The 22,157-nt window shown below is 53.9% G+C and overlaps 5 protein-coding genes across 5 annotated transcripts; all 5 read left to right on the top strand.

The window, feature by feature from the left end:
- Window positions 1-1,824: 1,824 nt before the first annotated feature.
- On the top strand, window positions 1,825-4,596 carry NCS57_01032100 (uncharacterized protein; the record flags this gene model as incomplete). The annotated part of the gene is made up of 1 exon (XM_053060069.1): window positions 1,825-4,596. The coding sequence occupies one exon, from the start codon at window positions 1,825-1,827 to the stop codon at window positions 4,594-4,596; it is 2,772 nt and encodes a 923-aa protein (XP_052910463.1).
- A 684-nt stretch (window positions 4,597-5,280) lies between these two features.
- NCS57_01032000 (ATP-dependent DNA helicase PIF1) lies at window positions 5,281-7,833 on the top strand (the record flags this gene model as incomplete). Its single annotated transcript, XM_053060068.1, has 1 exon — window positions 5,281-7,833. One exon carries the CDS (start codon window positions 5,281-5,283, stop codon window positions 7,831-7,833), a length of 2,553 nt encoding a protein of 850 aa, XP_052910462.1.
- Window positions 7,834-9,053: 1,220 nt separating this feature from the next.
- NCS57_01031900 (Enhancer of mRNA-decapping protein 3) lies at window positions 9,054-11,308 on the top strand (the record flags this gene model as incomplete). The annotated part of the gene is made up of 3 exons (XM_053060067.1): window positions 9,054-9,171; window positions 9,225-10,276; window positions 10,349-11,308. 3 exons carry the CDS (start codon window positions 9,054-9,056, stop codon window positions 11,306-11,308), a joined length of 2,130 nt encoding a protein of 709 aa, XP_052910461.1.
- Window positions 11,309-14,095: 2,787 nt separating this feature from the next.
- NCS57_01031800 (uncharacterized protein) lies at window positions 14,096-16,432 on the top strand (the record flags this gene model as incomplete). Its single annotated transcript, XM_053060066.1, has 1 exon — window positions 14,096-16,432. The coding sequence occupies one exon, from the start codon at window positions 14,096-14,098 to the stop codon at window positions 16,430-16,432; it is 2,337 nt and encodes a 778-aa protein (XP_052910460.1).
- Window positions 16,433-18,402: 1,970 nt separating this feature from the next.
- Window positions 18,403-19,921, top strand: NCS57_01031700 (TLC domain-containing protein; the record flags this gene model as incomplete). Its single annotated transcript, XM_053060065.1, has 2 exons — window positions 18,403-18,693; window positions 18,752-19,921. 2 exons carry the CDS (start codon window positions 18,403-18,405, stop codon window positions 19,919-19,921), a joined length of 1,461 nt encoding a protein of 486 aa, XP_052910459.1.
- Window positions 19,922-22,157: the final 2,236 nt, after the last annotated feature.

Here is a 22,157-nt window from a genome sequence, read left to right as displayed (position 1 = left end):
ACCGGCATCGTCGGGCGTGTCTGCTGACTGGGTCACTTAACCAGCATAAATCCCCCCCGGGCGATGTTGTGGTGACGCAGGCTTGTGAATGGCTGCAGCATCGTCGTGTTAAGCAGGCAATAGGCATCGGGCGTATGATGGGCGGGCGAATTCAGCTCTTGGCCCGGCTCAGCTGTCAAGTTGCGATACCCAAGACGTGCACTTTTCGCGATGCGATGGAATCAGGAAGAGGCAGGGTCAACATGTCTCTCAGTGGACGATCCAGATTGCGGGAAGTGCTTTCCTGATGAACGCCTGCCCTGCCCACGTTGGCAAGTACGTATGCACGGTCCCTCCGTCAACAGGCAGGCGGGAGGCAGGTCGCTTTTCTCTCGCCTCCTGTCAACATCAACACCAGCACAGCCAGTACAGCACAACTCATTCATGATGCCTCCGGCAATTACATGCATACCCGCCTCTCCCGCCGCTTCTATTTCCGTCGTCAACTATTCGCCATTGGGCCTTCATGCTTGACCACCCGCTGTTGTCTGGACAATGATATTCGTCCGCCCTATAACGGGCCTTCGTGGACTCCCGATATACCTATAGTCCTACATGGCTATGGTGGCAACCGCCGTGTTTTTCTCCTAGTCGTGACACAACATCAAAGAGAGACATTCAGCAGCATCAACGCCTAATCTTCTCTCTTGGTTGCCCGGCAATGGCATGACAGCTCGTCCGCCAACTCGCCAGCGTTGCCTCGTCGGAGCATCCCTCGTTACGCAACGCATAGGATCTCCAGTTGATCATTCACCGCCGCGTCAGACTCACCTGCCGAAATGGATATGCACTGCTTCAGTGAAGGATCGTGGTGGGTGGGTGCAATACACGGCAGAAGCTGTCGGAAGTGCCGAGCACTCAATGGGCAGTTCTCGCGGCGGACAGCAGCATAGACAGGCCCCATCGGTGATACTGTCCGATCGACTCTAATTAGTCTTGAGAAACTCTACCGCGTCTTCGGTATCTGAATCGAGGAGCGCCCGCGCAATCACCTGATGCGAGGCCCGTTCCAATGGGATGTCGTCTCGGCGGGCAAACCTGCCCACCACCTCGACCTGCAGAGCATGCGGCTGCTTCTTCGGCCGGGCGAGGTAAACCTGCAAACCTTTCCCCGGCGGCTGTTGCGGCTGGGCAGCCGTATCAATCAGGAGGGTGGTAAGAAACTTTGCTGCCGCTGTTGGCCTGGTTGCCTCGTTAAGTCGCAGAGGCGAACCACCTCACCCTCGATACCACGGTTCGCTTTCCAACATGGCGATATACCATTCGTTTGACGTGCAGGAGCTCTGCCGTCTGAAAGAATTGTGTCTGCTGTCGATTGAGGATTGGATAGAAACAATCAGGCTCTTTATGTCTCGTAAAGAGAAGCATTTGCATGTTAAATAGAAGACGATTCTCCCTCAATCTCAAGCTCGAAAGACAGCATCACTCACAACAACAACCACAATCCTTCCATCTTTGCTATACAAACTGCAATCAGCTGCTCACAAGACCTTACCGGGCTGAGCTCTACCCCTCACCATATTTGCTTTGCCCTTCAAGAGTCTGCCCTCCATCTCGATACTAGTTCACACCAACTCGCAATATATCGACCGCCTCACTTTCTTGCGAGCGTGGCGAAGCTCCCAGTTGCCGATACATTCCATACCAGCTTGATACTTTCTCAATTCACTTGTGCCTACACTTCGAGGCAGATATATTTGCCCGTCGTCGCCTCATCTTTCAACTCCCAAACTGGGCACGAAAATCCACAACTCTGTCGATCGACAATCACAAACCCCTTCAACCATGTCCAGGCATTACCCTGCCAGAGCCATGCCTCACAACGCCCCAGCCCCCCTACATCACCAGCCTCAAGCACCTCCACAGGGTGCTCCCATGCCTCAGGGAGCCAGGGGCCCTGCTCCCTTCCACCAGGCCCCTCCTGCTCGCTCCCGCCACTCTTCTTCATCCTATGCCAGCTCTTCATCAAGCTTTCCCTCGAGCTATCCTAGTCCCCCTTCCCCACCCCCAGGCGCAGTCCCTCGGGACCTGCGTCCAAGAGATGCCGTTCCCATCTCAGATCTTCGGCATGAACGCCTCACAGAGGCTGATGCCCGTGAGCTCCTCTCGACATTCCATGTCATCCGCCTCGAGAGGGCCCGCAACCCCAACGATGTTGACGCTGAAGGGTATCCCCTGAAGCCTTCATGGGACAGGGTTCATCAGTTCGTTCAGACTGACTACCCCCAAGAAGAGGCCAGGCGCAGGGTTGCCCAGCTCGTCAAGGAGACGAAACCAGTCTATGAAAAGAAGAGAGCCAAGGACGTTATCATCCAGCGCCAGATCGAGCTTGTTCTGGATGACTTTGCCAGACGAGAACTTGATTCTCGGTACATATTCACCTTGGCCCAGTTTGAGTCTCAATACCGAAGACTGGATGGCCGGTCTGTCTCGGTTGGCCGACGGAGGAGGAGCCACAGGCACCACCACAGCAAAAAGTCCCGGAAACACTCCAGCAGAAGCAGATCTCCTCGGAAGGAGAGACAAGCCATCATCATCTACCTCAAGAGAACTCCCGCTAAGGGAGAGAACGGCTTGAGGATGCTTCAAGAGGAGAACCAGCGGAAGGCGAGACGTGAGATGCCACCGGCGCCAACAGTCCACATCCGCCCAGGTACAACGGGCTATCCCCCTGTTGCTCCTCATCCAGCACCGATCTATTCTACTCCTACTTCTCATCCCTCGTCACCACAAGCTCGGTCTCCTCCTGCTCCTCATCACCCACCACCACCAACTCGCTCTGCTCCTGCTCCCCATCACCCACCTCCAAATTATGCGGTCCCTACAGCTCCAGTTAACCCTGTAGCACCACCCATGAACCCAAATATGAGAGGCCAGCCTCAGCCGGCAATGCCAGGCAAGCCCGGCATGCGGGAAGGACTTAACCGCCCACCGTCAAGAGCCCAGCCAAAGCAACCTCAGCCGGACCTTGTCGGAGAGTCTGATGATGAGTCTGTTGATGAGTCCGACGACGAGGATGCCACGCCAGCAAAGCAGATTAATCCGGCACATCCAAAGAACCCTGGCAACATGGCACCAGGAACGACACCAGCACCACCTCGACCTGGTGTTGCTCCCCCAAGGCCGGGCCCAGGAAATTTCCCCGTCAATCCAAATGCTGCTCCGGCGCCTCGAGCACCTCCTAACATGCCAGCCAACCCGAATGCTGCACCAGGACCCCGAGGACCGACTCCTAACCTGCCGGCTAACCCAAATGCCACCCCGGCACATCGAGCACCCCCAAACATGCCAGCCAACCCAAACGCTGCCCCAGGGCCCCGAGGTCCTCCCCCCACCATGCCGGTCAATCCAAATGCTGCTGCTGTACCTCGAGGACCTCCGCCAGCTGGTCCTAGACCTGGTCCAGTGCCAAACCCTCAAGTTGTCGTTCCTCCGCCCAACGCCGCGGGACGAGCACCACCACCAGCACATGCACCAGGAGTTAGCCCGGGGAGGATGGCAAATCCTCAAGTCCGGCCACCATTTGATCCGCACGCAGCTTCCCAGAAGCCGGGTGTCGGCTCCCCAGCAATGCGTCCGCCGCCCAATGGTCAGGTAAAGCTTCAGAAGCCTCCTGTCGGGGCTCAGGTGAACGCCCCTGGTTCCCCAGCAGCTGCGGAGGACCATATCATTGTTACCACCACTATCAATGACAAACGTCGCAAGTCCAAGATGTACGAGGAGTCTGATCGGAGCTCCCGGGACTCTATGGCATCGGACGACTGCTTCTCAGCGGATGAGAGCGAAGGCACAAGGCCCTCGTCCGTCAGCTCTGATTCAGCTTCAAGGCGACGTAGCCGAGATCAGAGCTCGACTCGGGCCCGCAAGGATCGGCATGAAGATGTTAGAGAGTCTCGTCGCAGCAAGCGAGAGTCGGATGAAGAACGTTCTTCTCGACATGTCTCTCGGCCACGTGCCCGTTTCAACTCGCCTTCACGTCGCGGAGAATCCTCGCACCGCCGTAGGGAGTCACCGCAGCGCCGTGGAGAGTCGTCATACCATCGCGGGGAGTCACCACGCCGCCGCCGAGAGCACTCTCATCGACGCAGGGAGTCACCTCACCGGCGAAGAGAGGAAAGCAGGTCGCCAAGACGCGACTCTTACAGGGAAGACGAGGAATGGACCCCACGGAGAAGAGAGAGCATGTCGTCTCCTCGAGTTATCCAGCGGAATCCCGCTCCCCGTCTTGTCTCTGTTCCCGAGGCAAAAAGGGAGATCTACGCGGACTATGAGAACTCCCGTCTGGAGAATCGCCTGGAAAGGGCGCGACGAGAGGATGACATCCGTGAGCGAGAGATCCGCCGGGACAACGACCGCCTTAGGGATCTCGGAGACAGGGGTTTCCGACATCGCCGTGGGCTCAGGTCGAGAATCTTTGATTTTCTAGGAGATGACTTCTCGCATGGCAGCCGAGATTCCCGCTGGCGGGAAGGCGATGCCAGAGAGTACATGCGACGAAGCGCCGACTTTGATCGACTCCGCCCTCTTCGGGACAGGGACTTTTTTAGGAGGGATTGACAAGGAAACAAGATAAGATTGGGGATGCAGATTTTTGATGAGATTCTATCATGGCAGCTGTCATGGAACAGATCATGCCTTCTTTTTCTTTTCTTCTTTTGTCAGATGCAGAGTGGAAGCGAGCCTTGGGATGATTATGACTACAACGTGGAGTTTGGGTCTGATTTCAACGGGATAAGGGAAAGCGAGGAACAAAATGACTACCCCGATCAGGATGAACAATAGTTACCTAGAGGCACTTGACGAATTATGAAGACCACCTTTGCAATGAATGTCACCAATGCTACCCCTGAACTCAACTGCCGTGATAATGATCACACCCATCAAACAGGCAGCAATCGCGTGGGGGCGATTGGTGCACGTGACTAAGCGACATCAGCCTCATGAGGGGCTGCAGCTGTCGCGCCTGGAACGCGTCAAAATGCAGTGAACCTGGGCCAGTCGTCGCACCGACTTTAAGAGCTCCGACGCGTCCTGCATCACTGCAGCCCAAATATGACAATTTTGAAGCTTTGCACTTGATGGCCCTTTTGTTCATCTGAGGCTCTAGCGCAGGCTTGTTCATCCTGGGCTTCGCCCTGTTCTTTCCTTCTCTTCCATTTGCAATCCTTCTTCCACCACATCTCCTCTCTTCTCCTGGTCGAGTCACCGACCACCCTTCCCAGTCCCTGCCCTGCTCAGTTTATGACGGTGGGCATCACCGGCCTGCCCATACGATCCTCGCCGGCACGTGGCTCTCTTCTCCTCCAAGCTGTGCAGCAGCTGGCTCATGTTCACACTTCCCGCCCTTCATCCTCTCCCGTCTTCGAATCCATGTTAGCCAGGGCCAGCGACAAGTACGAGGCCAACGGCCCTCCCCAGAGGAGCCAATCGGCCAAGTCGTTCTTCCCTCCAAGCAGCCCTACTCAGCACAATGGCGACATTCGCCAGCAACTCAAGAAGCCAAATGCTGCCGCTGTGTCGGCGAGGACCGCCCAACCTTTTCTGAAGCCTTTCGATAGTCGATCCACCAACATGAACCAGCCTACAGTGACCAGACTGGCGGCCAGTGCTGCCGGAGGCTCATTGGCATCGCTATACGGAGGATCGAATTCGTTCCAGCAGGATCCCGACGTTATCGATCTGACCGAGGCGGATGCCGTGGCCAACTCCAAAGCAGGCGTGTTCTTCTGCGAGAACGACTTTAGCGACGATGACGAGTTGGATCTGGACTTTAAAGCTCCTTCAGCTTTGCCGGTGCTCCCAACAGCAACTCCTTCCAAGCCCTCCAACGATAACATGCCCCCTCCACCGACATCACAAGCCTCGAAACCCATCGACTGGTCTTCGTCTCCTGTATCTCACTTTCTGCCACCGACGCGGACCACATCTGTGACCTCTACCACAACAAATGGATCTCTAAAACGCGAGTCGTCTGGCGATAAGGATTTGGTCGACGTCCCCGCTCTCAAGAAGGCGAAGAAGAGAGTTCTCCCTGCACATTTCAAACAGCAAGAACCTGAGGAGGATGAAGAGGACCATGTTGCCAAGACTCCGGCCAACAAACGGAAGGAGTTCTGGAACCCTACTGCTAGTGCCGTCAAGGAGCAGAAGAAACAATTCCGAAACCAGCGTCAACAAGAACAGCCTACGGCAAACAATGATTTGTCTATGGACGAAGTCCAGGAAATCACCACTTCGCATTCCAAGGCCAAGGGCAACTTTGCCATTTCTCTCAGTGAGGAACAGAGACACGTATTGGATCTCGTTGTCAACAATAACCAGAGTGTCTTCTTCACCGGTGCTGCCGGAACAGGAAAGTCTGTGTTGATGAGAGCCATCATTACTGAACTGAAGAAGAAGTATGCCAAAGACCCTGAGCGAGTCGCCGTTACTGCCTCAACTGGACTTGCCGCGTGCAACATTGGTGGTATCACACTCCACAGCTTCTCAGGCATTGGCCTTGGCAAGGAAGATGTTCCGACTCTGGTCAAGAAGATCCGACGGAACCAGAAGGCCAAGAATCGTTGGTTGAGAACGAAATGCCTGATCATTGATGAAGTTTCAATGGTAGATGGAGAGTTGTTTGACAAGCTGTCTCAGATTGGGAGAACGATCCGCAACAATGGCAGGCCATGGGGTGGTATCCAACTCATCATCACAGGTGACTTTTTTCAGCTTCCACCTGTTCCTGACGGAGGGAAGCGCGAGACAAAGTTTGCCTTTGATGCATCCACTTGGACAACCTCGATTGATCACACCATTGGACTTACACAGGTCTTCCGACAACGAGATCCAACGTTTGCCAATATGCTCAACGAGATGCGTCTGGGCAGAATCAGCGAAGATACGGTACGGGCTTTCAAGTCTTTGTCAAGACCACTCAACTTCGACGATGGCGTGGGCACTGCAGAGTTGTTTTCTACTCGAAATGAAGTTGAGGGATCCAACGAAAGGCGACTGAGAGAACTCCCCGGCACGGTCCGGCGGTATGATGCCATGGACATTGGCAAAGAAGAGATTCGGGACAAGCTGTTGATGAACATGATGGCGCCCAAGAGCATTGATCTGAAGATCAACGCGCAGGTAATGCTGATCAAGAACTTGGATGAGTCGTTGGTCAACGGTTCACTTGGCAAGGTCATCGGATTCTCAGATGAAAAGACGTTCGACATGACGTCGGTCGACGAGTTCGATGACGATGATCCTATGGCTAAGGCCCGAAGGAAGCTCCTCAAGTCATTCAGTCGCGAAGCTGACACAAGCTCGAGCGGAGTGAAGTTCCCAGTGGTGCAGTTCATGGCAACTAACGGCACATCACGGGTGATTCTCTGCCAGCCTGAAGAGTGGAAGGTCGAGCTACCAAATGGAGAGGTGCAGGCAAAACGCACCCAACTCCCCTTGATCCTGGCGTGGGCATTATCAATTCACAAGGCGCAAGGCCAGACCCTGGAGCGAGTCAAGGTCAACCTCGGTCGTGTCTTTGAGAAGGGCCAGGCCTATGTTGCTCTCAGTCGAGCAACAACCCAGGAGGGCCTGCAGGTGCTGGGTTTCGAAAAGTCCAAGGTCATGGCTCACCCTCGAGTCATCCAATTCTACAATCAGCTGTACAGTGCTGAGGATGCAATTGGGAAAAAACCACAGTCTATCACCGACTTTGTCTCGAACCGACTCGGGGCCGCACCCCCCAAGAAGGCAGCACGCCAGGTGGTGGAGCTGGACGACGAGGAAGAGGCGATGGCGTCGTATGGTTATTGAGCATTGTTGGGCGCATTCAGGACCTCCCCGCACATGTTGATTTAGTTGTCGAAAACATTGTATGATAGGAAGGGTTCCTTTTCTAATAGAAGCGAGCCATGATGGGGTTAGGCGTTAGGTTGCCAGGGCAAGGAGATCGTGATAGACGATCAAGCCGACGGCAAGTAGATATCTATCTAATCTCGGAGTATCCGAGCTTCATGAAGTCAATATGACAATGAACATTTCAGACTTGGACGAATGGGGTGTCGAGGGTTGCTTGTCATGTTGAGAAGTTTAGCCCGTTGGTGTGACATAGTCTGCACTTGGTGATGGCTTCTGTTGGTGCCTGAAGCCTGAGGCAACACAGTAACATGACCAACCAAGACTTTGATGTATATGATGGGTTTCAGACGACCCATTGGGGTCGCGGATTCATGGTGGTGAAGGCAACATCTCCTGGTTGTTGTCCTCGTGACTGTCTTGATGGTGATAGATGAAGAAATAGGACTCCAACCAGAGGCACACCAATACATCAACTTTTTATCTATACGCACTAATATGATAAGTCTAGCCAGAATCTGATTTATAAGCACTTTCACCTTCATCGGATTACCAATGTAATGTTGGGGACATGGTTCCATACAAACAATTGTTTCCAGGTTCCTTGGGGAAGCGGCGGTTGAGCCGCGCTTATCGATAAGCTCCTAGACTTTTTGCCCATGGGGCAAGCTTGCCAGAGAGCGTGGGACGTTGAACCTCACAAACCCCCATCCACAACATCGCAATCCCAAAATCCGATCACCGTCCTCACGGGAAAATCCTTCGGCGCAGAATCGATACCGTGTAGCCATCGAATATCTCGACTTTTTGGCTGTCTGATATTCTACGGCTCTTCTCACGACCGGACGCTTCGACCCTCCCCCTCCCCTCGTTGTGCTCCATCCCACGGTCCGAGAAACTCGATCCTTCATCTGTCTCCTGGTCGACCATCTCGACCGCTCGCTCGCTTCATCACCGCCTCTGAGACAGCCCGATTTACGCTCTCCGAGAGTTACCTAACGTCCCGTCCCCTCGAGACCCTAGCAAACCCCGACACTGCGCCACCCTGATTTAGTCTTTGTGCCCTGGGGTCTGGGAGTTTGATGACGTCTAGAGCTTGACCGTCTTCCAATAATAGGGTCATCGCATTGGGAAGCAAGGCATTCGGGAACAAACCTCTTGCAACGCACTCCTCCAACATGGCAAATCAATTCATCGGCCTGCACATGCGGGTGGTGCTCCGCGAGCCTGCGGACTGTCAACTCACGGGGACAGTGAGAGATGTCCAGGCGGGCAGCGGCCTCACCTTGACGAATGGTGAGCGCGTCATGATCCCTCTACTTCGAAGCATCTACTAACTGTGATTATAGTATTCGTCACAGGGACCAAGGAATGGCGCCCCCAAATGCACATCGATGCCGCCAATATTGCTGATCTGTCCGAGATCAAGACGGACGATGCGCCTGCTACGGATGCTCCTGCGCCTGCCGAACCTGTCACCGCGCCTGCCTTTTCGCAACCGCCATCGCAACCTGCCTTTGTCGACCCTGCGATTCTCAGTCTGGCAAGGCCACCTGCGTCTGCGACGCCCTCGGGCTCGGACGGGAAATTCATCGGTCTGGAAGATGGAAGGCCAGAGCTACACGCTGTCCAACCCATTGCGGCGCTTTCCACACCAGGGCGACCTACCCCCGATCATGACTTGTCCGGCTCAGTGAGCAACTTGGCCGTCACCGAGCCAGTCCCTGGATTGACCGATGACAAGTCTGTTGGGCCTCGGGATGCCCCATCAACTAAGAAGAAGAACCGGCGCTCTCGTCAGTCTAAGCAAGGAAAGGGCCAGCGCATTGAGGAAGATGGTCAGCCTGTCGATGGCTCGCCCGCTAGTGGCCGAGGCAAGGGTTGGAGGCAGACTCCTATTCTCCAGAGTACGGCGTCCTTCCAGCCATTCAACTCTCTGAAGCGAAACGGCAAGGGGCGAAAGGGGGTGTTTGACAATGGCTGGGCGTCTGAAGATGTCACTGAAGAGATGGGCGATTTCGATTTTGAAAATAATCTGGCCAAGTTTGACAAGCGAACCATCTTTGACCAGATGAGAAAGGAGGATCAGATCGACGATGCTAGCCGACTAGTATCCCACAACCGCCGACCAAAGCCTGGGACAGCAGGTGGCAAGAACCTGCATTACACGGAAAATGTTCTTGATATGCCACCAACAACTGGCAAGAACGCGGATTTTTGGAACAGCGAAGCAGATGACGGACTGAATGAGGCAGACAGACTATCAGCGCGGGACATACGGAGCGGCCAGAGCAACCGAAGAGCTGACAGCAAGTCGGGACCTTCGAGGAGATCACAGTCACGCAAGGCAAGTGCCGTTGCAGCGCCTGGTGGTATCCCACTGAGCCGCGTCAACTCCGGCGTACGTTCAAGCCATCTTTCTCGCTTGTCCATCTCTCGACCAGAGTCGCGTAGTACTGACGGCAGGAGACAGCAAGGCCAGCCACCCGGTCTATACCTCGTCCCCTCTCACAGACGACTCGAAACCGTCTCGGCGCTGCAGATGCTGAATCTCGAGAACATTGCCGCGAACGAAGTTGGGCTGTCGGAACAGCTCATGGCAGAGAACGGAGGACGGGGTATTGCCGAGGTGGCCTTCAAGGCGCTGTCGGATCCTGCCATCAAGGTGCGGTTTGGGCTTGCTGGGGCTAATCCATCTGCCAGTGCCGTGCTGAGTAGTCCGGTCGTTGTGATACTGGCTGGCAACAACAAATCTGGCATCCGAGCGATCGCTGCAGCCAGACATCTGCGGAACAAGAACGTCAATGTGATGGTGTGCTTAGTGGGCATTGAACGCGAGCGAGACTTGCTGGAGGATCTCCGACAGCAGATCCAACTGTATCGGGCTTTCGGGGGTAAGATCCTCAGCAAGAGCGATCTCTTTGAGCACCTACGGAAGAACGCTTCGTCGGGATCACCTGTGTCAACCGCTCTCATCATCGATGCCCTTCTGGGGTTGACCATCTCCTTTGAGGAGCTGCGAACGGGAGACCAGGCCACCGTCTACGAACTGATGGAATGGGCAAATCGCAACGAGGCTTTCGTCCTTTCCGTTGATGTGCCGACAGGCATCGACCCTACTACTGGCAAAGTGGCAGTCATCGATGGCAGCCGTCTCTTTGTCAAACCGCGGTACGTGGTTGCGATGGGTGCACCAAAGCGCGGCTTGCTCGAGGCTGTGACACCACCAGGCGAGGATGACCCTGAATACCTCAGCAATGCAGCACACGAGGACGAGTGGCGCCTTTTCATTGCCGATATTGGGCTAGGCAGCGCAGTCTGGCGAAAGGCCGGGACTAAGATCCGCCGCGGTATCGACTTTGACGAGAAGTGGGTGCTGGAGATGAAGTATCGGGATGGGCAGCAGGAGGAAACCGACTATGAGGAGGAATAGAGAGTTTGGAAATTAAGCAAGAGGCATCACGATGGACATGAGGGGGGCCAACATGGGACAGCATCGGAGAGGAAGCGGAAGTTATTGGCTTTTGTGTTTTTGCATGACTAAAAGGACGAACGTTTGGCGTTGGTGGTTTTGGTCCCCAGCGCGAGAGGGCTTTTGCTGGGGACATGGTAAATGCATGGATGAGGTTGAGAGATACCAATCAATACCCAGGAGTTTTATCTTTTATGTTTCTGCTTCTTGTCCCGATGTCGTATTTCCGGTGCTAGCTATGACGCAGACTGGATCTGCAGAGTTAACATTTGAAGGATGCACGGTAACGTCGTTTATGCGACGTTGGAGAATGGGACCCGAGAGTCTGGAGAAGCGTTGTGTTGTGCAAAGGCCAAGATGCGGGACAGACGACAACTAAGCTTTGCCAAGACTTGGTTGTTTGGCCCCCTGCGCAGTCTTGGCGGTGGGAAAGCTTGATTGAATGACGAAGAGGGCTGTGTGACGTGGAAGAACAAAGGATTCAAGTTCTATGATGATGGGCGACTCGACAATTATACGCCTTCAAGTTGGCCTTTGAAGCTACACTCGAGTATCCAACTCGCTAGTGGACTGATGGATGTCAAAAGGCTATTCTCGCAACGGATCGCCGACAACCCGCTGACGACATGCCTGTTCAGGCTTGCTCCGACGGCCTAGAAGGATAGAAGAAACTACCAATATTCAGCCTAGGTCTTGATCATTCGTTGGTTGTTTAAAGTTCATCGGGCGGGCCGGACGAGATTCAGCCAAAAAGTGAGTTTCACCAGATTGGGCACCTTGTGGTGTCATGACGGCTTGGGGTACTTTGGTAAGTGTCATCTGCGCAGTGGTGAGAGCTGAATTGGGGATCTACATGGTAGATCGCAAGACAATTAAGTAAAGATTCCTCTAATAATAAATCCCTAGTATAGAGTTAATGCCCGTCATCTGGAGAACTATCGTCTGAATCAGCCCTTTGAACAGAATTTAGCATCGTCGATCCCTTCCCCAGGGTGCACAGTGCGGGTGGCTGAGTGGTGTGGGGTCGGTGGTACTTGATTGCGATTTAGGGCGTCCTGCAGGTTCCCACGGGTATCGTCTCACGTTCCCTGCAGGGGGAGATACCTAGGGAGAGAAAGGATGCAGCAATAGAGAGAAGGTGAAATTGCTGTGTTTCTTGCAAGCTGCGTCCTCTTCAATGCTATTGATATGATCAGGTTGAGACGAAAAAAGCAATACAACATCCTCCACAAAAAACAGACAACAACCATGCGACCGGGGTTCACACCACTGCTCCTTTGACGTGATGGATGGCGGGGTTACACTTCCCCAGCCGAGAATGCACACAGTGTGTGTAGACCACGAGGCCCCAGACGGCTCCCGACCTCCTGGCTCGTCCAGATGATGCATTCCAGCGGGTTGCCTTTTCGCATCTTGAACTCTGTCAAGAACCAAGACCGTCCTGCGTGGCCGTTGTAGGGCGGGCCGGAAAGCTTGTGCGCACCAGCCCAGATTGTGCAGGAAACGGCGAGCAACGGTTGATTTTGTGGTAGAGGGGAATAGCACCACGACAATCATGATCAGGATTGATTGCATGAAGATCAAGATCATCTGACACGCCTTGTCCTCTTCAAGAAACTAGTCAATCTTCATACTGTACCATGTGTCTCTGGGCTCCATAGTACACACAGTACAGTGCGTCGCTTCGTCCTGTCAAGGTAACCTGACATCCAATCCGCCCCCCTCGCTTCTCCGATGCCACAATCAAGTGAGAGAGAGAGAGCACGCAGTCGAGGCTAAAAACTAAAGCAAGGTAGGTAACGTTAGGTGCTCGTTTGGAGAAAAAAGGTGCCCGCCTAATAAAAACCAGCTCGATTCCCCAGTTTTCCCACGCGCTGAGCTTGGACTGTGTCTCATTCTTTACGAAGGAGAAAAAGAGGAAAAAGACATCCGATCACACACAATCTCGGCCTCGAATCTCGTCGAAATTCTTCATTGACGTCGTTCTCAAGGCTTCTCTGAACCTTCTAGATCGCCACGTCTCGATCCATCCATCTCACCCTTATCGCGCGGACCAACCAAGGGATGCGCGATCGACTTCAAAGAAGCCAAGACTTCTCGGCGCCCAGACTCACAGCCTCCATCCCATCTCCATCGCTAATTCCATCCCATCCCATCCATCCATCCATCGGCGCGCCGCCGCCCCTCCCCACCAGACAGTGCCAGGAGAGACCCAGCAGCCCAGGCCGGCCCAGCTTGATTTTGACTTGTGTCTTTCCGGGTCCCTTGTTCGCGGCACGTTCCACCAAAACCTGGAACCCGACTCACCTAACCATCCCCCCGGCTTCGCACTTTTTGACTCTCAATCCAACGCGCCTGTGCTTCCAAGTCGCAAATTCGTCAAGGTCCTATCGTCGTCGTCAGCTTGTGAGGCTTGGCGTCTTCTGCACTCTGACACCATCGCCTAATAATCCCTTCGTCACGAACCCCCCGAGGACCCGCGTCTAATTCTCCCGCCCCACGATCCCTCCCAAACCGCGACCGAGAACAGACTCGTCTGACCCCCCGACCGAAATACCCTCGCGACGAGTCGAATTCGAGTTCCCAAGCGACCACAAATTGAAAAGCGATCGAAAACGCGAATGACGATTTCTTCCTTTCCCATGGCGACCGTTTAATCCTCAACATCCAACCGTTTCGCGAATCCCGTCGCTCGCGGCTGGCCGTTCCGTTGCGTGTTGCCCCTTTGATAACCGGCCAGCCGCAACCATGGACGCCAGCCAGCTGGTCTCTGCGACCATCACGGCGCTGCCGGCGCTGTGCACGACGACTCTATTACCAGCCGCCGGTGTCATGACATTGGGGCCCCAGGGCGTCCCCGTCCCCTTGATCGAGCCCGCCGTCTTCCAGATTCCTTGCCCGGCTGCGAATCTCGTCCCCCGAATCGCCGTGGAGGCTTCGGGCGACGAGAGTAGCCTCACTCAGCACGAGGCATCCGAGAGCAGCCCCAAATTTTCCGATTTCCGCGATCCCTTTTACGCCTCAACTTTTCCGATATGTTACGCCCTCGCCGCGACCACAGTTACGGCTTACATGCTCGTCGTTATGCTCTTCATCACCCCTCGCTCCTTTCTCGACGGAGGCGTTGTCTACCTCGGCCGGCGATCCGGTTTCACCCACAGCTCGTCCAGCAGTGTCAGCATTGGTGGACGCCCTTGGCTGCAAAAGGTGGCCGCTTTGACTGTCGCCATTTCACTTACCATCGCCTCTGCGGACACATTCCAGGTGGCTCAGAATCAGTATACGTGGGGGATCCAGAACGCCAAGCAGTTGCAGGACGAGGTCATGAACAGCGTGGAACTCAAGGTTATCCGTCTCGTCTCAGACACGTTCCTCTGGCTTGCTCAAGTACAGACTTTGATTCGACTCTTTCCCCGCCAGCGAGAAAAGATTATCATCAAATGGGTTGCATTTGCGCTCATCACCCTTGATGTCATTTTCAGCGCAATTACTAGCTTTCAGTACTCGGACAACGGCATCAACACCAACGTTCGACCCAAAAACTTTGTACATCCCGTCCCCGCCCTCAGCTATCTCTTCCAGCTGTCACTGGGACTCTTATACGCGGCCTGGGTTGTCTACTTTGCGCTCATGAAGAAGCGCTATGCATTCTACCACCCCTTCATGAAGAACATTACCCTTGTCGCCATCATTTCGATCACTTCGATTTTGATTCCCGTCGTCTTTTTCATTCTCGACATTTCACAACCCGAATTTACTGGATGGGGAGATTATGTGAGATGGGTTGGTGCAGCAGCCGCCAGTGTGGTTGTATGGGAGTGGGTGGAAAGAATTGAGGCTTTGGAGCGTGAGGAGAAGAAGGATGGTATTCTGGGCCGGGAAGTATTCGATGGCGACGACACGCTCGAGATCAATGCAGCCGAATTTCCATGGCTTCGAAATCGAAAGACAAGAAAGGGAGGAGGTGGAGGAGGAGGCGGTAACGGTGGTGGTGGCGGCGGAGGTGGAGGACAAGCATCTTCAGGTGCAACCAATGGATGGGCCAACGTTTCCGCCATTACCAGCCGATATCGTGGGCAGGATAACGAGGGTGCTCAGGAAACTACGGAACAGTCAGGACAGAGGAGCATGGGTAACATCCTACGGCCCACGATCTGGCCAACCCGTCCAGCACCGGCAGTCACGCCCATCAGCCGAACCGATACAGCCAGCGCGGCGAGTACAGTCTACGCCGTACGATATCCGCCATCGTCAGAGGCGACGACACGAACACCTGAACCTCTACCACAACAAAGTATGGTGGATTTGAGCCGACAAAACAGTTTCCCTCAGAGTCACCAGGCAAGCGACGAGCCTACTCCTCCCAATCAGGCCCCAGCCTCGGTACAGAATGGCCATGTTGTCTCGCCTGCAGCCCGTCAACCGGCAGACCTGGAGGCCAACACACCGAATACCCCGACTCATGGCGGCTGGCGGAATCTCACATTTGCCAGCCCGATTTTCCGTCGTTCGAGCGAGGATCCGCCACAGGAGGTTGCACAGCACTCGCAGCATATCGCAGAACCCGAGCGCGAGGGAAGGACAACCGTACCAAGCCGGTGGGATCTAAGGGCTCGTCTGGAGGACTTTGCAGCAAACCAAGCAGAGAAATTACGGGATCGAGTGCGGTCAGCACCTAACACAGAGAGCCTTCCTGTGACGGTGATTCCAGCACCTCCACGAAGAGGGGCCGCGCTCCAACAGGTTCTTGAAGAGGAAGAGCTAAATACGGCAGAGCAACAGTCGAGCAGCAGAGAAGGGCTTGCGAACAATAGCGGCAGCACCAACAGCCACAGCAGCATGTCTCGAGAAGCATCAGGAGAAGTGACACAGCTGGACAGGAGTCGAAGCACGCTGTCGGGAAGCCAGCTGGGCGAGGTTCCGATCCCAGCCACCAATCCGCCGCTATGGCGAGGCGTGCAGCCCAGGGTGATGTACGAGGATGACTATTACTACTCTGGCGACGACGACTCGGTGTCAGAGAGGTCATCACTGGATCACCGGCGACAAGATTTGGACTCGCCTGGCCCGCAGCGAGCGGCTTGAGCGAAGCATTTGTGTCATTACTATTGCATCTAGCGAGGCGTTGTTGGTACGGCTGGCAGTAGACCAGCATGTTTGGTTTGGGAGCATTTGCGTGTGAGATACCCAGAGGGCGGCAACATCATTATGCCTTTATTATATTACATACAAGATGGAGGAGATGGCCATTATTGCTGTCTTGATTCATACGAGGTCAATATGGCATTTAAAACTTGGGGAATGGGCCTTGAGTCATGGCATACGGCGTTATGGAAAATCAGCAGAAGGGAACATGTATATATCTGCAGAGATGGCCTCGAATGTACGAGTAGGTCATAGCATATTGTTGTCGTCAATACCATCAGCATGATACACGTTTACGCATTTGTGGTCTGACAGTGATGAAAGCCATTTCACTTAAAGATGTGGGGGAACATTGCCCACAGAGCGGTCCAGGGATGGCAGTGTCCAAATATCAAGATATCACTGTATGTTGAAAGCATAGATTGTTATCAGTCAGTCGACATGATGACATGAGACGTGTGCAGCATGTCAGCTCGCTCTACTGTGCTTACTGCCCTCTCCGCGGAAGTGGATTAAAGGCTGACAGAATAACCCAGCCACACTATTCGTAGCCTTCAACGACGAGTCTCGGCATGACGTCTTTGTACATTGACTGCATGGGCACTCCCGAACGCACATGTCATCTGCGGCCAAGGACATGGCCACCAGTATCCATGAGTATCCGGCAGGTCCGGATAGCAGAGAAGAGAAAGGAAAGGAAAAACACCAGACAGAGAAGAAAATTGCAGGGAAGGAGGTCGTCAAAAGGGGAAGAAATGGTGCATTCACATGTCCTCTTTTTTAGCTGGGGAGATTAAACTTGATTTTCTTTGGAGGACGGGAGGCCATGTGACCCCACAGATCGACCTCTGGTGGTTGAGTGACAAGGGGGGTGAAAGGGACGAATCGCTCGACTCTTTTGACACTCAACGTTTGAGTTGAGAATCGCTTGCTTTGATTTTTCGTACTCATCTCGGCTTCCGCCATCAAACATTTGATCCATCTCCCGGGCCCCGCGGAGCACCGGTTGGCACTTTACTTCCATGTCCATGTCCCCTGAAAGAAAATAGAGGTCCTGGCGGCGGCCTCGGCAGTAGGAGCGCTAATGACTGGACCCTGAATGACCCAACGACAGGCAAGGCCGGGTCAATCTCAATTTATTAGAGAGTCCCACTAGGTGCAACTTTTATTTGCCTCGATTTTTTTAGTTGGTTTCATTGGGAAGGTACGGAGTAATTACATACACAGCGCATTGATTAGGTAGTAGGAAGGGACGATATCCCGCCTTTTCCGAAACCGAGTCTATACTGTAGCGAATATTGGATGTAAGGACGGGGTCTAGAAAACGCCCGTACCCGACGGTCCGGTGTCTTTAACAACCCAATCGAGCAACGACATCATCATCAGCATCAAGCCATCAAGAAGACGCTCGGCTTGAACCCTGTCGCCAACGCTTCCCTTTCCCTGTGCATCTGGTCCAGAAAGCCCACCGACTCCAGCTGACCAATCAGCTGCGCTGCCGTGTACCTGCTGCCCGCCTCGGCTTACCCACCCAATCCCCAATCCCTCTCCCCTCGCATCTCCCTCCCTCTAATACAAACCGTCGTGACATCCCATCCGCTCTCCCGCACAATCCGGACTCGCTCTTACATTTACCTCCTCTCCGCCAGACAAGGGGTCACGACAATTCCACGCCTGCGACTCTTTTTTAAACGACTTTTGCTTCTTGTCCGCCGCTCCTGAGCCATCCGCAAACAAGTCTTGGCATCCATCTTCAGTACACGCGACAAACTCCACCTTGGCGACACTAATAAGAGGAGCGGGAGGTGGAAAAAAAAAATAGGGGCGCATAGGAGGGAACCACAACTCCCCTTGTTTTTTAGGGAGCCGAAACCCCAGAAAAGTCGAGATTCAACTCTTTCAACAAATACATGACGGAGAAACACGCATCATCATCAACGACGGCGACGACAACCACACAACCAGCCATGTCAGGCTCAGAGCCCTTCCCCCTGCTGAACACAGCAAACGACCAGCTGCACCAGCGTCGCTTCGCACCCAGCAGCTCCGTCAGCAACACCACAGCCACCGAAGCATCCATCAGCGACGCGCGGAGGCGGCGCAAGAGCAGTGCCCTCGGGGGCGAGATCCGCGGCGACACGGGTGCCCCGGCATTGGCCTCGAGTCGTGCCAGTCTCGATGCCGTTGACAAGAGCGGCCAGGTGAGCCTTGGAATTGACCCTGTCGCAAACATCTCGGTATACTAACATGCAGCTTCAGTCTGGCCACAAGCGACTCTCCAAGCGCCGACGTGCTCGCGGTCTCCTTGCTCGAGCTCGCCAGACCATGATCAAGCACACTTTCGTCCTCCCAGCTGTTCTCACCCTGTGCTTCCTCGCCGGATACGCCATCAACCCTACCGAGTCCAACCCTATCCACCACTTCATCTTCCTCTCGTACAAGCTGCCTCAGGACGACCCCAACGAACCTGCTCAGTATGGAAAGGGTCGCTGGGATATCGCTTTTGTCGCCTTCTATACCATTGTCCTGTCTTTCACCCGCGAGTTCATTATGCAGGAGCTCCTCTCGCCGCTCGCTCGCTGGTATAACCTCAGCCGTGGCAAGAAGGCCCGCTTCATGGAGCAGGTGTACACGGCCATCTACTTTGGTGTCTTGGGTCCTTTTGGCCTCTGGGTCATGAGCCATACTCCCGTGTGGTACTTCAACACCCGCGGCATGTACGAGGGGTTCCCCCACCAGACTCATCTGGCTCCTGTCAAGTTCTACTACCTCTTTGAGGCGGCCTACTGGGCTCAGCAGGCCATTGTCCTCGTCCTGGGTATGGAGAAGCCTCGCAAGGATTTCAAGGAGCTTGTTGGTCACCACATTGTCACTCTGGGACTCATCGGCCTCAGCTACCGCTTCCACTTCACTTACATCGGTCTGGCCGTCTATGTCACCCACGACATCAGCGACTTCTTCCTGGCCACTTCCAAGACGCTCAACTACATCGACTCTCCCTTGGTGGGCCCTTACTTTGGCGTCTTCATGGTGGCTTGGATCTACCTCCGCCACTACCTCAACCTCAAGATCATCTGGTCTCTGCTGACCGAGTTCGAGACTGTCGGTCCCTTTGAGCTGAACTGGGAGACGCAGCAGTACAAGTGCCGCCTGAGCCAGATCATCACCACCGCTCTGCTCTCCTCCCTCCAGGCCCTCAACCTTTTCTGGCTGTTCTGCATCGCTCGCATTGCCTGGCGCTTCGTCAGCCAGAACCAGCTTGGGGATGACCGATCCGAGGATGAGGATGAGGGTGAGGATGATGGTGAGGAGGAAGATGTGCCTGCCCCGGCCCCCAAGGCCAACGGCCATGCGAATGGCCACGCCAACGGTCACGTCAACGGCCACGTCAACGGCAAGGCCGTCTCGAATGGCAACGCAAAGCACTAGACAACTCGACACATCTTGATGATACGTCGAGGCATTGTGAGAGGGAAACTGCTGAGAAGTGGCACCCCCTTATTTTTGAATGAAAAGAAGCGCCAAAAGAAACAAGAAGGAATGGAATGGGTGGACGAGACGAATTAATGGATCAGCATCATGTTATGACCACCAACAGCGAAGAGGGCCAACGAGAACGGGGCCATGGTTGCATTTCTTCCCTTTAATGTTTGGACAGCATCGGGGACAGGACAGGACTGGGATGGGGTAATGAATGGAGTTCAACTTGGAGCGGTTGGACTTCCACACTCGCTTTTGTATCAAGCATGCCGGTGTTCCGGGGGACTCCGGGAGGTCCGGACTAATCAAGGGGTGCGTTGCCGTGTGATGCGGTGCGGCACGGCACGGTAAGGTCTGATGCGAGACCGGCTCGGGCAAGTCGGCTCGTGAGGTCGTATTCAAGATATGACGGGGAACACGACAAGGGATTTGTCTCGAGATGTACTTGGAGAGGATCAAACTCGTCCGAGACGTCTCAAAGACCAAAAGAACTTGACCTGGTCATCAGGGGGGAGCAGCTTGTCTCCCTCTTATACACGCCAGCAGCCTCATGACATGACCTGCATGCAGCAAGCAAGCAAGCAACGCACGACACCATGTCCCCTCGGGCCATGTATTTTTTCACACCTATATCTTCATGTACCATGATACTTGCTTGCTTGGCACCATCTGTACGAACACTTTAATAATATCACTACCTTTACGCTCGCTACTTGATCTGCTCCGCTCGATAACAGTCGCATACACAGACACACCTATCTATCATGCTACATATACAAGTTCCGAGACAGACGCAGTACGCGTCAACACGCTGTATATAAAGCGACCCCCCAGTTTTATCTCTCATCTTCTATTTATGTATTGATACTTTACGAGAGCCGCTGGATACGCCTCTGACCGTCATGTGGAGATGTTAAAACGCTCGTCCGCAAGTCAGACTTGGGAAGCACGCGTAAGCCGATACGAGGACGACGTCTTGTCTCCCCATATATCTTGTATCCAAACTACTGTGCCTAGAATATGCATCTCATCATAGGATATGCAACCATGTGTTGTTTTTTCCTTGTTTGTTTCTCACTCATCACCGATGACTTATCTTCTCCACCAAGTTTAAAAAAAAACAAGCCTGGCTTCCCACACCTTCTGCACACGCCCCCCCTAAATGCAGCAAGAAGGCTAAAAGCAAAGTCCGTCTAGATACCGGCAGAGTTAAGTACACATCTCTAGTCTAGACAGGTATGTAGCCAAAGAAAATCTGCAAGCCTTTTACGCATCATGCAAGCATAGGCAAGTCGGAATACAAAGGGAAAAGAAGCGGCATTAAATGCATACCGCCGCCGGAGCAGATACCAAGTGTATAAATGCCGGCGTCTCGCTTCTACAAAGATACAGGTTCTATGTAGTATCGAGGAAATTCCACAAAAAATAACACTTTTTTGCTTCCTAGATCCCCCATCATGGATGTAACCCACCCCCCCTTTCTCCCTAACGTATGTACAGCAATAACCTCCATAGGCAATGGCGTCAATGGAAATCCCTTTTCAGGGGTTAGACGGTGAAGGTGGTCCGCCTTCACCCCCTGGATGGTCCGCACGTCCGCCGCCCCATTGTGTCCATCCCCCCCCCTTCTTCGTGGAGCCCGGCATCCGGGGTGGCGGGTCTGGCGGTGGTGGAGAAGACCGGCTGCACAGCCTCAGTCAACAAGAGCAACAACAGGAACATGAACATGGATTCAACATGGACCTTTCCAAGGATCTTGACCACCGTCGTAACTATACAGACCGGGACCCCCGTCATCTTCAAGCAGGTGTCAAATTGTTGTTGACGGTGAGAATGTCACTCTCTAGATTGGGCATCCACACTCACAACCACAACAACAACCATCAACCTATTATGCTGAGTGAACTTTGATTCATTGCTCGCTTGCTTCCAATGCTAGGTATATCCTCTGCCATGCTTGCTTGACTCGACCCCTATGCCATGCCATGCCATGCCATGCATTAAACTAGAACTACTGATTGCTTGTCCTCCTCCCTGATGAATCAATATCCGTCTCCTGACGACAACATCAGAACCGTTGAAGAGTGGAAATGAAATACCCATTTTGTTTTTCTCTTCGTCCCAAAAAGCAGAATCCTTGGTCGCCTGTCGTTTGAACAAGAAAAAAGCAAATCATTCCATCGCC

Source organism: Fusarium keratoplasticum, chromosome 8 (assembly GCF_025433545.1).
Source record: "Fusarium keratoplasticum isolate Fu6.1 chromosome 8, whole genome shotgun sequence".
Lineage (NCBI taxonomy): Eukaryota > Fungi > Ascomycota > Sordariomycetes > Hypocreales > Nectriaceae > Fusarium > Fusarium keratoplasticum.
Note: the sequence above shows the minus strand (reverse complement) of the source record. Positions and strands in the feature narration are given on the sequence as shown.